The 12,011-nt window shown below is 36.1% G+C and overlaps 2 protein-coding genes and 1 long non-coding RNA gene across 11 annotated transcripts in view; 2 read left to right on the forward strand and 1 right to left on the reverse strand.

Moving 5' to 3' along the window:
- INTS2 (integrator complex subunit 2) overlaps window positions 1–3,473 on the forward strand; it is a 49,285-nt gene extending 45,812 nt beyond the window's left edge. For 4 of the 5 annotated variants that reach the window (XM_031966526.1, XM_023502125.2, XM_003767914.4 and 1 more), the window contains 2 exons: window positions 1,139–1,315; window positions 1,532–2,080. In XM_031966526.1, the coding sequence (XP_031822386.1) occupies window positions 1,139–1,315; window positions 1,532–1,701 (347 nt within the window). In that variant the 3' untranslated portion in view covers window positions 1,702–2,080. Of the gene's footprint in view, window positions 1–1,138; window positions 1,316–1,531 lie in introns of all 5 variants that reach the window. The other variant, XM_023502123.2, reaches the window with a different exon arrangement.
- On the reverse strand, window positions 3,036–5,035 carry LOC105750360. Its single transcript, XR_004233892.1, has 3 exons — window positions 4,754–5,035; window positions 3,805–3,944; window positions 3,036–3,318 (listed from the first exon to the last, which is right to left on the reverse strand). It is a non-coding gene; the product is annotated as an uncharacterized LOC105750360 (long non-coding RNA).
- A 55-nt stretch (window positions 5,036–5,090) lies between these two features.
- BRIP1 (BRCA1 interacting protein C-terminal helicase 1) overlaps window positions 5,091–12,011 on the forward strand; it is a 378,898-nt gene continuing 371,977 nt past the window's right edge. For 2 of the 5 annotated variants that reach the window (XM_031966523.1, XM_031966524.1), the window contains exon 1: window positions 11,480–11,594. In XM_031966523.1, coding sequence (XP_031822383.1) covers window positions 11,574–11,594 — 21 coding nt within the window. In that variant the 5' untranslated portion in view covers window positions 11,480–11,573. Of the gene's footprint in view, window positions 5,452–6,973; window positions 7,414–8,614; window positions 8,745–9,383; window positions 9,496–11,414; window positions 11,595–12,011 lie in introns of those variants that run through there. The other 3 variants (XM_031966520.1, XM_031966525.1, XM_031966521.1) reach the window with 3 other exon arrangements.

Raw genomic sequence — 12,011 nt, forward strand, 5'->3', positions numbered from 1 at the left:
TACAAATTCATCATTTTGCATATTTTTAAATGATAACTATATAATCCTAAAATAATAAAAACACATTTAGTATCTTTACAAAATGTTTTGTTCACAATAACTTTAAGTTAGGAGTGTAAAAAATATCCTGTTTTACATATGACTTAAGAAAAGTGAAATGATTTTATGCAAGGTTAAATATATAGTGTTAAACAGAGCTATGAATTTGTACTAGAGTCTTTCTTGACTGAAGTGCTTTTTCTACCACCTTATGCTTCCTGCTTCTCTGAAGTTTTGGGTTATTCTAATATGATTTATGATTAGTTTAAAGTTATTGAGCTGATAAATCACAGTATACCTTATAATTTGTGAATTTATTTTTATTATTGATAATGACTGCTTATATTTAAAATATGACAAGTATTTTTTCAATTCACTACAAGTCTATCTTATCTATCACAGACAGGATGGATTTACAGTGACTTGAAAAAAAAATTTCATATTTTTGTAAATGCAGTTAATGGCCTAAATTACCTTCTATGTATAATTACCTGAAGCACTTAGAATATATGAATATCTCAGGAACTTAAGAATAATAATCAAAGTCATTTCTAATTCATGCTTCTTTCTGTAGAGTAATTCCAATAAAATATCACATGCAATATTAAAGGTTAAAGTATATTAAATGTATCCATAGATTTCATGAAACATTTTAATTTGCCATTACTAACTTTTAGATTAGAATGATTAAATGATTAAAGATTAAAGTAGATTAAAGTGATTAAAGTAGATTTAAATGATAAACACTTTTTTTTCTATCACCTTAATTTCTAAATATATCCCTCTTTCTCTGCCCAACAAGTATTTCCTTGAAACAAAGGTGAAAAAAGGAAAAGTAATAAAAACAAAATAAAGTAATAAGATATAAAGTAATAAAATAAAATGTATCAGGAAAAACAATCAACATATTCTTGTCTGAAATTATATGCAGTATTCAATACTCATGGTTCCCCACCATTTTGGAGATAGGAAGGTATATTTTTTTCAGTTCAATGCAAAACACTTTAAACACATGAATTTTGAGGTACTTAAAGCTATGCTTTGGATATTAGCATTCACATTTGCATCTCTTCAAATCTGCTTTATTTTCTTTCAACAGTTTTAACTCAGACTAAACGGTATGCTTTTTTCATGCCAACCCTGCCAAGTTTGGTGTCTTTTTGTCAAGCATTTCCTCCACTCTATGAGGACATTATGTCTTTATTGATCCAAATAGGACAAGTTTGTGCCTCTGATGTAGCTACACAGACAAGAGACATAGACCCAATTATTACACGTAAGTAATTATCTTGGTTTCTTAAAATTTTTATACACATATACAAAGTCTTGAGATCTTTAAATAAAGACTAGTTGTGTAGTAAGGAGCATTATTTTTTTGGCATGGCTTAAAATAGTCACTGAGTTCTTTCCAACTCTTGAGGTTCTGTGATTCTTTCAACACTACACCAGCTTCTTTTGTCTTGATTTTGGTGTCTTCTTATTTTACTTTTAGGTCTTCAGCAACTGAAGGAAAAACGAAGTGGATGGTCTGGTATCTGCAAAGACCTAGCTTATAAAAATGGAGCCAGGGATATAGGAAGCATGGATCCTGATGTACAGCTATGTCAGTGTATTGAAAGTACAATAATTGAAATAATAAACATGAGTGTTAGTGGAGTTTAAAAAAGAAATGAATGAAATTGAAACTTTGTGTAGCATAAAAATACCATGATTCTGCATTTGATAACAACTGTTAATATTGAATGGGAACATTAATGTCTTGGAGTCACAAAAAAAAGACAACATACAACTGAATTTAAACTTGACCTTGTTGAAAATTATGCTTTATATCTTGCCTGTTTGGGGATGAAAGTATATGGATCTAGTTTGGTGGTATGTTTGATAGCAGTTGTTAATTGAGCTTCTTTCCAGTGATTTCAGCATCATGTTTATCCTCTGAAGTGAGAAAAGCATGTACCATGCTTTCAATTTTCTTTGAAGTCTATAAGTAGACTTAGTGTTCATTTCAGCTGTCAGCTTGGGACTGAGTGCTACAGTGATGGCAAATAAAAAGAAGTATCAGAAGGGAGAATTCAGGGAAAATCAGGGGTTAGATACCCAAATAGAAACCTCAAGGACTTGCAATATAAATAATGCAAGATGAATTCTCATTCTTAAGGATTAGTGTTAAGAAAACTAAGAAAATCAATTCCATGGAATTGCAGTTGAGATCTTTAAAAATTTTACATATATGCTTCAATTATTGCTATTATGTGAAGCCATATGTCAAAGGTACTTGAATAATTTGGAATTTTATGATATTGGTTTAAAAGTGTTTACAGAAACACCTTTTTGCAAAGCAGATCCTGAAAGATCTAAGTTAATTTTTAAAAAATGTTTATTTTTATAATGTTAATTTATCTAATGTTTAGAGGGGTAAAGTTCAAAGATACCTAATTATACAAAAATTAGAGCAATAAAACCTATTGAGTTAGTGATCTCTTGACTTGTCATTGAGAATTCTGTATTCTAGGAGGTCTTTGGCAAAAAAACAAAACTCTTCTGTGTTTGTGCACATGCTATTATGTGCATGCACATAATAATAATTGTGATCCTCAGGAAAGTTGGGTGGTGGGGAATGTCATCATAGTAAGTCATACTGTAGTCCTATGTAGGTAAATTTCTTTTAAGTTAGATGTTCTTATGTGAAGTCAGGGCCCCAATCTTCATTTTGTATGCTGAAGTAGATATACTTTTCTTTGGTTTCTTTGGTGTACATGAATGATAAATTCTTGCACTCTGTGCTTACACATGAAAGTAAATAGGGTGATAAGAGCATATCACAAAGCATTTAAGGAGTTTCACTTTCTTCCTGGTACATAGTTATATCCCATTTCCTTCATTTGTAAAATGGGATTATATTGATCTTTAGGAGGGTCAAATAAGAATTTTTTTTTTTAAAGATCCACTAAGTGTACAGTATCACATTTCATAATATATTTATAACTTTTCTTACATTTAATTTTTGGTTAATAATCCTAGGGCAAAATGAAAGCATTTAAACTAGCATTGCAAGAATTTTCATATTTTTAATTAAACCAGTTTTATATTCCCATAAAGAAACAACAGTTGCTGCTTTCTTTTAAAATCTTCAACCTTGTATTAGTTTGAGTGCATAGGTCTTTTCTTGGAGTCCAGAAAATGTTGAAGTATATTTTCTAACAAAATGAACAATACACATTCCAATCTATTTTTTTTCAAAGACTACTAGTCAGAACTTGCTGTTACATATTTGTTGATCTGTAAATAAAAGATGTAAATACATTAGAAAATTTTATTATTCATGTATTTTATGTTTAAGTAAAATTTGTCACAATGCAATATAATATTTTTGATTTGAGGAAAAATGTGTGCAACTTTTGAATATTTGTTTATAAACCTTCATACTCTTGGTATCAAATGGACTTGAATTTTGTTGTTGTTGTTGTGCATTATTTCAAATTAATTTTGAACCAAGAACTGCACTTCTTAGTTTATGCCAATTTAGGTTTCTTTCTTTAGGACTTTACTTTAAACCCAAATTACTCTGATTCTCTTTGATTGACCAACTATAGGTCCCAGGGCAAGCCCCATTTGGTTATTGTTTGGGCCCTGGTTGGTTAAAAGCGAATGTAAATAGCAATTGTTTTTGTTGTGGCCAGAAACTCTGAGGGCCCTCCATTCCCAGATTGATTTTTTTTTTTTTTTGACTTGGTAAAAGAGGGCATTCTCTGCTTCATTTCTTACCTAATCTTAATCGCTGATTGAGTGTTACCTTAGTCAAACAGACCGGGTAAAGACTTTACTTAAAAAGATCAAAACCTTCCACTGGGTAGGGACCATCTCCAGTAGATCAGGTATATCTCTTGCCACTGGACCAAATGGTTCTGGAAGAGAAAGGGAGGTTGGTGATTTTTTGCCCAGCTCTTCCTCCCTTCAATCCTAGTCACTTGCATGTCATGGCATCACCTCCCTGAACGAAGGTCAAACAACAGGAGCCATTTATTAGGCGCCTACTATATGCTAGGCACTGTGCTGTAAGTCCTGGAAAAGACAATCCCTCTCCTCAAGTTGCTCAGGAGCTGAGACAACAAGCAAAACACAAATAAGATACAAATAGGAGTAATAGAAAATAAAAAGGAAGGTACTGGAATTATGTTAGCAAATCTTTCTTTTAAGTATTTGAGGGACATGAAGTATAACCCAAATCAACTATATAACAAGACCTACACACGAGAAGAGTTTCCAGGCTGTGCAACTATGGATTAGGAAAAAAGGGCTGATTTTAGGGAGCAATATAAGATTGTGTTAATGTTTTTGGGCTGAAAGTAGTAAAAAATCAAGCAAACGATTCCTGAGACAGAAAATTGCCGCTGAAATTACTAGGATTTTTTTTTTTTTTTTGTAGAATGCTTTTGGAACCTGCTAACGGGACTAATTTACTTAGAGGTCAGTAAACAGGTACAAAAGGAAAGCCGGTAGGTAGGTTTGGCTCCCTGGCGCTGCTGCCTATCACTGATTGTATGATTTGGAGCCAGAATCTTGTTTTGAATGGATAGGAGCGAAGGAACTTCTGGGATCCTTCCAATCCCCGCGGCTTCTACTTCTGAGTTTTCAAGACAGACTAGCATTAACCACGCTGGGATGAAGCACTGTGGCAGATGGGGCTGGACAGCCCTGTAGGTTCTTGGCTTACCGTCAGCCACTTTGCTCGGGGTCCTTAAAGTGAGTCACCTGGTTTCCAAAGAAACGGAAACCACCGGCAAGTAATGATTCCGATCAAAACAGAAGACATTTTCTTTTTTGCCACGCCAGGATTGGCTGCCTAGGGTCAACCTATTCTTCGTCCCCGTTGGTCGCATTCGGTTTGCGGGTAGCTTCTCATCTTTTGGCAACGATTGGGTATATGAGTCCAGCCTCCCCCTCCCTGTGCTGCCATTGGTTGAGGGACTTCGGACTCCTCGCCTGACGATTGGCTGCTGCCAGTTCTCGTCGCGGATTGGCGGTGGGAAGCCCTAGGAGGCGGGAGGCGGGAAGTGTCCGGGAAGATTCGCTTTCCAGGGGTTCGGCGAGCTTCGGTAGGGCAGCCGCGGACTGCTGGCCAAGCGTCGACAACGGGGAGGGTCTGGGATCGACCGGGTCCCTGATGCGTCTTTCCCGCTGGGTACTGAGGAGTCCCCTCGTATCTCGGAACGCGCGCGGATCTGACGCCTCGTGCGGGGCCTCCCAGCGGGCTCCTCCTCGGCTTGGTACTTCCTTGAGCTCCCCGCAGGATGGGAACCGCTCGCATCCCCTCGCGCTTCCGCGGCTCTGCGCGTGACGTGGCGGGGATTTGAAACCTGGTTGGAAGCGAAGCCGCGCGAGCGCGCCCTCGAGCCAGTCTCGCGGAGGGAGGTCAGGCCGCAGGAGAGGAAGAACGGAGGTGGAGGGATCAAGTAAAAAGAGGGCGGGGGTGGGAGTGAAGGAAAGGAAGGCGAGGTTTTGGAGGTGGGAGAGCGTGAATTCTGTCCATCTCTATGAAGACCTTTTATGAGTTTGGGGCGAGGTCACCTTGGAGGCAGGGATGGACCAGGCTCCTGGCCCTCCAACCGCGAGTCTGCACACGTTTGCTGCCGACCCAAATCACTGAAGGATGTTCCCGTCCTTGCTGATGAAATCACCAAGGCGGACATCTCCTAACCCCTTCAAAGACTTGTCAGTCATTTCATCAAAACGTCTGATTGTCAGGGAGGGTCGGTACTCTGCTAGGGCCCTGGCGCTGGAGAGAGAAGTGAGGCAGCCTTTGCCCTCCCGGCAGGGTACCCCAAGTTCACTGATAAATACAAAATAAATCCATGGGGGTGCAGAGAGCTGTCACTTCTGTGGCCATCGGGAGGAAGCCTCTTGAAGGAGTGGCACTTGACTTAAGTCTCGGAGAGAAGTAGGAATGCCAAGAAGTGGGGGAAATCATTCCAGGCATAGATAGGGTAAAGGCAGAATGTCAGATGGATCCCCTCCTATGAAGGATCAGCAAGTAGCCAGTTTGGACGATGTCTATAGTAGTTGGGAAGAACAGTGTGAAACAAATCCGAAGAATTAGGCCGGAGTCTGATGGTGAAGGTCTCCAGATGCCAATTATTTTATCCTAGATGCATTGGGGAGACATTGATACTTTTCAAGCAGGGAATGACCTAGCCAAACCTGCACTTTAGAGATGATTTGACTTCTATATGGAAGAAAAATTAGACAAGGGAGAGAATGGAGTTAGGGATATCCATCAAGGAGCTGTAAACAGTAGTCTGAGCAGCAGAAGATGAAGGATTGGATTAGAATAATTGTGGTGTGATTAGAGAGAAAAAGGTGAACTGGAGGGACACTGAAAATCTGAAGTACTGAAGGTCTTTGAGTCCTTGCCTTAGGAGAAGTGATTATCCTGGAGAAGAAAAGACTTGAGGGAATATAATAGCCATCTTTAAGTATCTTAGCACTCTTCATGTGGAAGAGATGAGGTTTTTTTTTTTTTTTTTTTTTGGCCTCAGACTGCAGAACCAGAAACAAGGGATGGAAGTTGTAAAAAGCAAATCAAAGCTTGCTGTCAGGAAAAACTGGAAAGATTGACGGGTATTGGCAGTAGAGTGAATATGGGAAGGAAAGTGAGAGAGAAGAATGAAGGATTAACTTGTATTTATTAATCAGTAATCATTTATTAAGCACCCATCATAAGCCACACTCTGTATTTGGCTTAAGGTTACAAATCTAAAATGAAACAGTTCCTCAAAGAACTTAAATTCTGTTGGGGGAAACAACATATACTGGGTAGCAAGGCTATTACTATAGCAGTATGGGGGGAAAAAAAAAAAAAAATATATATATATATATATATATATATATATTAAAAAAAGAGCCTTCATTGGATTTATTGATCCTTTTAAAATATTAGCAGTATTTTAAAATCAATTATTTTGTCATTCATCGTCTAAAAGCTAACACCATTGAAATAATATAAGAACTAGTACTTTAAGAATCTTTCAATAATGAAGAATTTGCCTAATTTGTAAGATAGATCCCCTGGAGGTTAGCAACTCCAGTCTCAAGATGCTTAATCCATCCTCATCACTTAAACTGTATAGGCCATGAATACCTACTATTATATTTAGTATTGAACCAGATGTCACAATTCAAACCAAATGTGCTTACAGAAAATGGTAGTGTTGCACCAAAAGGAGAGAGGATTTTGAATTTCCTGCCACTTGTATGTATCTTTTTCCCCACAAATATCTCATCAACAGGAAGAGTAGACACAGAAGTCATGAGGAGAGATGTTGACACATAGGGAAAGTGTGTGGCCAAATTGAGAAGAATAGAGCATATACACAGGTAACTAGTGGCCAAAACTTATGTGAGGAGGATCAACTCACATCTCTGATTGTGGTGTGGTGCAGGGTTTATCAGATGCTGTAATCTTCACTGCTTCTTAATTTTTGCTCAGTGATAATCTTTTGTGATGAATTGTCTCAAGGAAGAGGATGCTTTTAGGACATTTCTCTGAAAAAGAGATTCTTTACCTTTTTTTTTTTTTTTTTTTGGTCATGGATTCTTGTAGTCCAGTAATACCTATGGATCCTTCATGATTTTTAGATGCATAGAATAAAATGCATAGAATTCCAAAGGAAATCAAGTGTGTTATAAAATATACAGTTATAAAATATTTAAGGAAAAAATGTCCATAGAATGTCAGGTTAAGAACTACTTGTTCTGGAGAAGATCTAGTGTTTTGGAAACTATTGAACTTGGGTTACTCATGGAGAAACTCATGATTGGTATTTTCTTAGAAATCTCTCTTCCCTGATAGAAGTTTAGAGTCCAAGATCATGTTGCCTAGGGAATTCAGAATGCTCTTTCCCTTCCAGTAGGTTGCTGTTTAGGAAGCAGTGTCTTGAAATTCTCTCAGGCTGCATGTAGGCAATATATCGTTAGACCATAGACTTCTGCTGCCCAATGTCATTATTGCTTCTGGAAGAAGTGAGAGAATAAAAGGGAAGAATACATTTTTGGGAGCTGAATTTCATACATTTTATTGCTAAATGAAATCTTAAATATATATATTTTTTGTGATTTGGCACAGGTTTTTGAGAATTACTCTGGTGAAAAATTCATCACTCTGAGGCAGATCTGGCAATTAACCTCTCTGAATTTCTCCATGCTTTCCCTTTTTTCGCTCTCTACAAAGTACTTTGCTAGTTATTACAAAATTTGTGTGACCTACTTATTACGGACCCAGGATTACCAAATTAGATGAAGGAGCAGGACTTCAGTGGAGGCAGACCAACAAATTGGAGAGGCAGTATTGTAGAGTACAAAGAGAGCTGCGGTTGGTGTCCCAAAACCTGGTTTAAAATATCAGGCCTATCACTTAATACCTTGTAACACTGGACAAATCACTTGGTCTCTCTGGGCCTGGTTTCTTTATCTGTCAGATAAGTATTCTGAGATTCCTTTTGTAATCTTATGCAGTTCCTATCTTTTCTTTTTGGTTAAGTCAATGTGTTTTAGTACTCATTTAAATTTTGTGTTGCAGGAAGGACTCTGAAACAAGCAAAAAAAAAAAAATCACAATGTCTTCTACACAATCTGAATACATTATTGGTGGAGTGAAGATTCACTTCCCTTGTAAAGCTTATCCATCACAGCTTGCTATGATGAATTCTGTAAGTAGTTTCCAGAAGACCATTTACATTGTTATTAGAGTGAAGACATTCAGAATGCACACTGCACATGAGGAGTCTATTAACATATTCTACTTCAGTTCTATAGAAAATAATCAGATCAAGAATATTCCTTGAATTATTGAGAAAAATATGGAGGAAAAAAGATCAGTCAGTCAGTAAACATTGCTTCTGAGCACTTTTCATTGAAGAAAATAGTTTTGATCACTACTAAGCTATAATTGTGATGATACCAGGTCTAAGACTGTGAAAGTACTTTGTAAAAAATATTTTTTGAATAAATTAGAGCTTCTGTTTTATGGAATATATTTCTTTCAACAGTATACTATGCCATTTATTACAAAGAATATAATTTTCTACTATTAGTTTTTGTTGGAAGCACATCCATCTGTATACTTTGGTATTGAATGATTTTGCTTTTATTCTTCCTCTTCCAATACAAAATGTAAGCTTAGATCCTGGCAGAGGTAAAAGGTGATATCTCCTTCTCTACTGCACACATGACTTTCCCCTCTGATCCTTTATTTCTTACTTGCTGATTAAGTCCCATTTTTGATGAAGGCAGGTTCTGGTGAACTAATATAAGTTGCTGATGTCATTTATTTTATTTTTTATTCATAGATTGTTAGAGGATTGAACAGTAAACAACATTGTTTGTTGGAGAGCCCCACAGGAAGTGGGAAAAGCTTGGCCTTACTTTGTTCTGCTTTGGCATGGCAGCAATCTCTCAGTGGTGAGTAGCTTATAGATATCTTCCAATTTCCTCCTCAGTTTCTGAATGATAATACAGAAGCAGAATATTGACTTGAAAACAACTGTGGTACTTGGATTCAGAAGATCTGCATTCAAGTTGTGATTCTAATATTTACTTGTGAATTTGAACAAGTTTATGAATCTTAGGTTCCTCATGTCTACAATGTAAAATATAGAAGGCTCTGTAAGGGAGTGGTAATTAATAATTTTTTTTTTGTGATGGTGTGATGAGGATCACTGCTAGTAATATGATCAGTGATAATCCTCTCTAAAAGTCCTATACTTATGATTCAGTATGATATGGAGGTGACCCTGGTTTCTCAAACATTAGCATTAAATTTGGGGCTGGGGCTACCATGTTGGAAAGACTTAAGATATCAGCCTAATAGTTGTCCCTTTTTCAGTGGAAAAAGATCTCAGCTAACTCCAAAGACTCATCATTGGAGGATTGGTTATCTGATGATGCATTTTTTTGGCCAGAATAACTCAAAAGGACAGTGTAGTAGGATATGGAAAAGTTATAGAATTTATTGGCAGAAGGGGACATACACATGAATGGAATTAGGGATTTTTGGAAGTACTGAAGAAATAAGAACTACTGTTTCTCTAGAATGATCTAGGAATCAGCTGATTAACTTTTGTTTACAAAGTTAGGTTTCTCAGATGTATATGATATATATTATGTACTATATATAGTCATTGTACATACAGAAAACTGTCACTGAAATCATCTTTTTGATTATTTAAAGGTCATATTAAGATTTTTCAATACTTCCAAGTTGTTACTATGAAGATGTGTTATCACTGAATGTTAATGAGATGGAGAGACTGTAGGAGATTGAGTCCCTACTGATACCAAGACATATGTTACAACTTGGAAGTGGTTTTTTGGAAATAAATCTCCAAACTTATGTATTTACTTATTTGCTTATTTATAATCTGCCTCTTTTTCATAAAAGTAAGGTATGATTTATGACTCCAAATCCATTCCACATCAATAAATAAATGATTTTAATTGAACTTCCTGATTATAATATTCAAAAGTAATAATATTTATGGCTATGGGTAAATTTAGAAAACTGGCTTCTAGAATGGATTAATGTTTCTTCTCATATCAAAGTTACAAGATTTTGGCTCAAATCCTAGCTGTATCACATTCACTAGTAACTTTAGGCAAGTGACTCTTTGAGCTGAAGTTTTCTCATTTAATTAAATTGAGAAAACATTTATTAAATGCCTACTATGTGCAATGTACAGTAGTAGCTATAGGATTACAGAGATGAAGCAAGACAGTTGTCTTAATTTTACATTTTTAATATCACATAGAAGAGATAATCTGTTAGTGGTGGTGTATTTAGGCATGAAAATATCAGTGACTTTATTGAATTTAAATAGTGATTAAAATGGGTTTTGGTTTATCTGAGATCTGGATTTTTTTTTTTTTTCTTTTTTTAGATCCAGATTGCTGCTGATTATAATATAGGGTGTATTAATGAAAATTCCAATGTGGATTCAGAATGCTATATTTGAAATGTTAGCATATTAAAACACTTTTATGCAAAAATGTGTAGAGCTTAATGTGTAGAAATGCTTTCACTCTTTCTGTGACTTACGTTATTATTTAATATTTATCAAGCATTCACGGATGAATTAGCTGCTATTAGCAAAGTCACATTCTTAGTTGGTTGTGGAAATATCATCAAATAAGAAAGGACTGTTTTAGATTTTTGCTCAAATCCCTTTACTTGCTTTCATTTTAATAGAACTAAGAAATCTGATTGCATGTTTTAATTAATCATGTGTCAGCTCTTGACTTACTGGATTGCATTGAATTTAGCAAATGTAACATGTCTTTTTTTGGCAGGAATTTTCACTTGTTTGTGTTATTTTTATTTTTAGAAAAGCCAGGAGAGGAGAACTTGAATAAAAAGACTGAAGTACCCTTGCCATGTTATTGTACATGTCATTTGCACAACCCCACTAATGATATCAGTGTTAATGTGAACCAAGGAGCTTCATGTTCTTTCACCAGTCCAATCATGGCATCTTCCATGAAAAATGAAACCTCAGCTTGCCAAGGTAATCTTTTGTCCCAGACCATTAGTCTAATTTAGTTAATACTACATTTTAAAACTTAAGGTAACTTCTGTAGAGGTAGGGAAGGGCGGGGGTGGGGGTGGGGGGGGAAGGATTCTTTACAATGGAATGTTGGAAAGCAGTCATGGCTTCATATGCTGCCAAGATAAGTTTTTGTCTACTACCCTTTTCCATGAGTAGCTCATTCTTCATCTTTCAACATTCATTAAGATTTCCCCAAACAACCTAACTTCCCAATATTTCAATTTACTCATTTCCCATGACCTCCTCCCCCACACCTCGTCAGCACACAGATAGTTATCCCTTGATCTTGCCATTTCCTACAACTTTATTTATGAACTCTAAAATTCTTTTATTTGATCATATTTTTTTGGTTATTCCATTTTTTCTCTTCCATGT

The sequence above is a fragment of the Sarcophilus harrisii genome, chromosome 4 (assembly GCF_902635505.1).
Source record: "Sarcophilus harrisii chromosome 4, mSarHar1.11, whole genome shotgun sequence".
Lineage (NCBI taxonomy): Eukaryota > Metazoa > Chordata > Mammalia > Dasyuromorphia > Dasyuridae > Sarcophilus > Sarcophilus harrisii.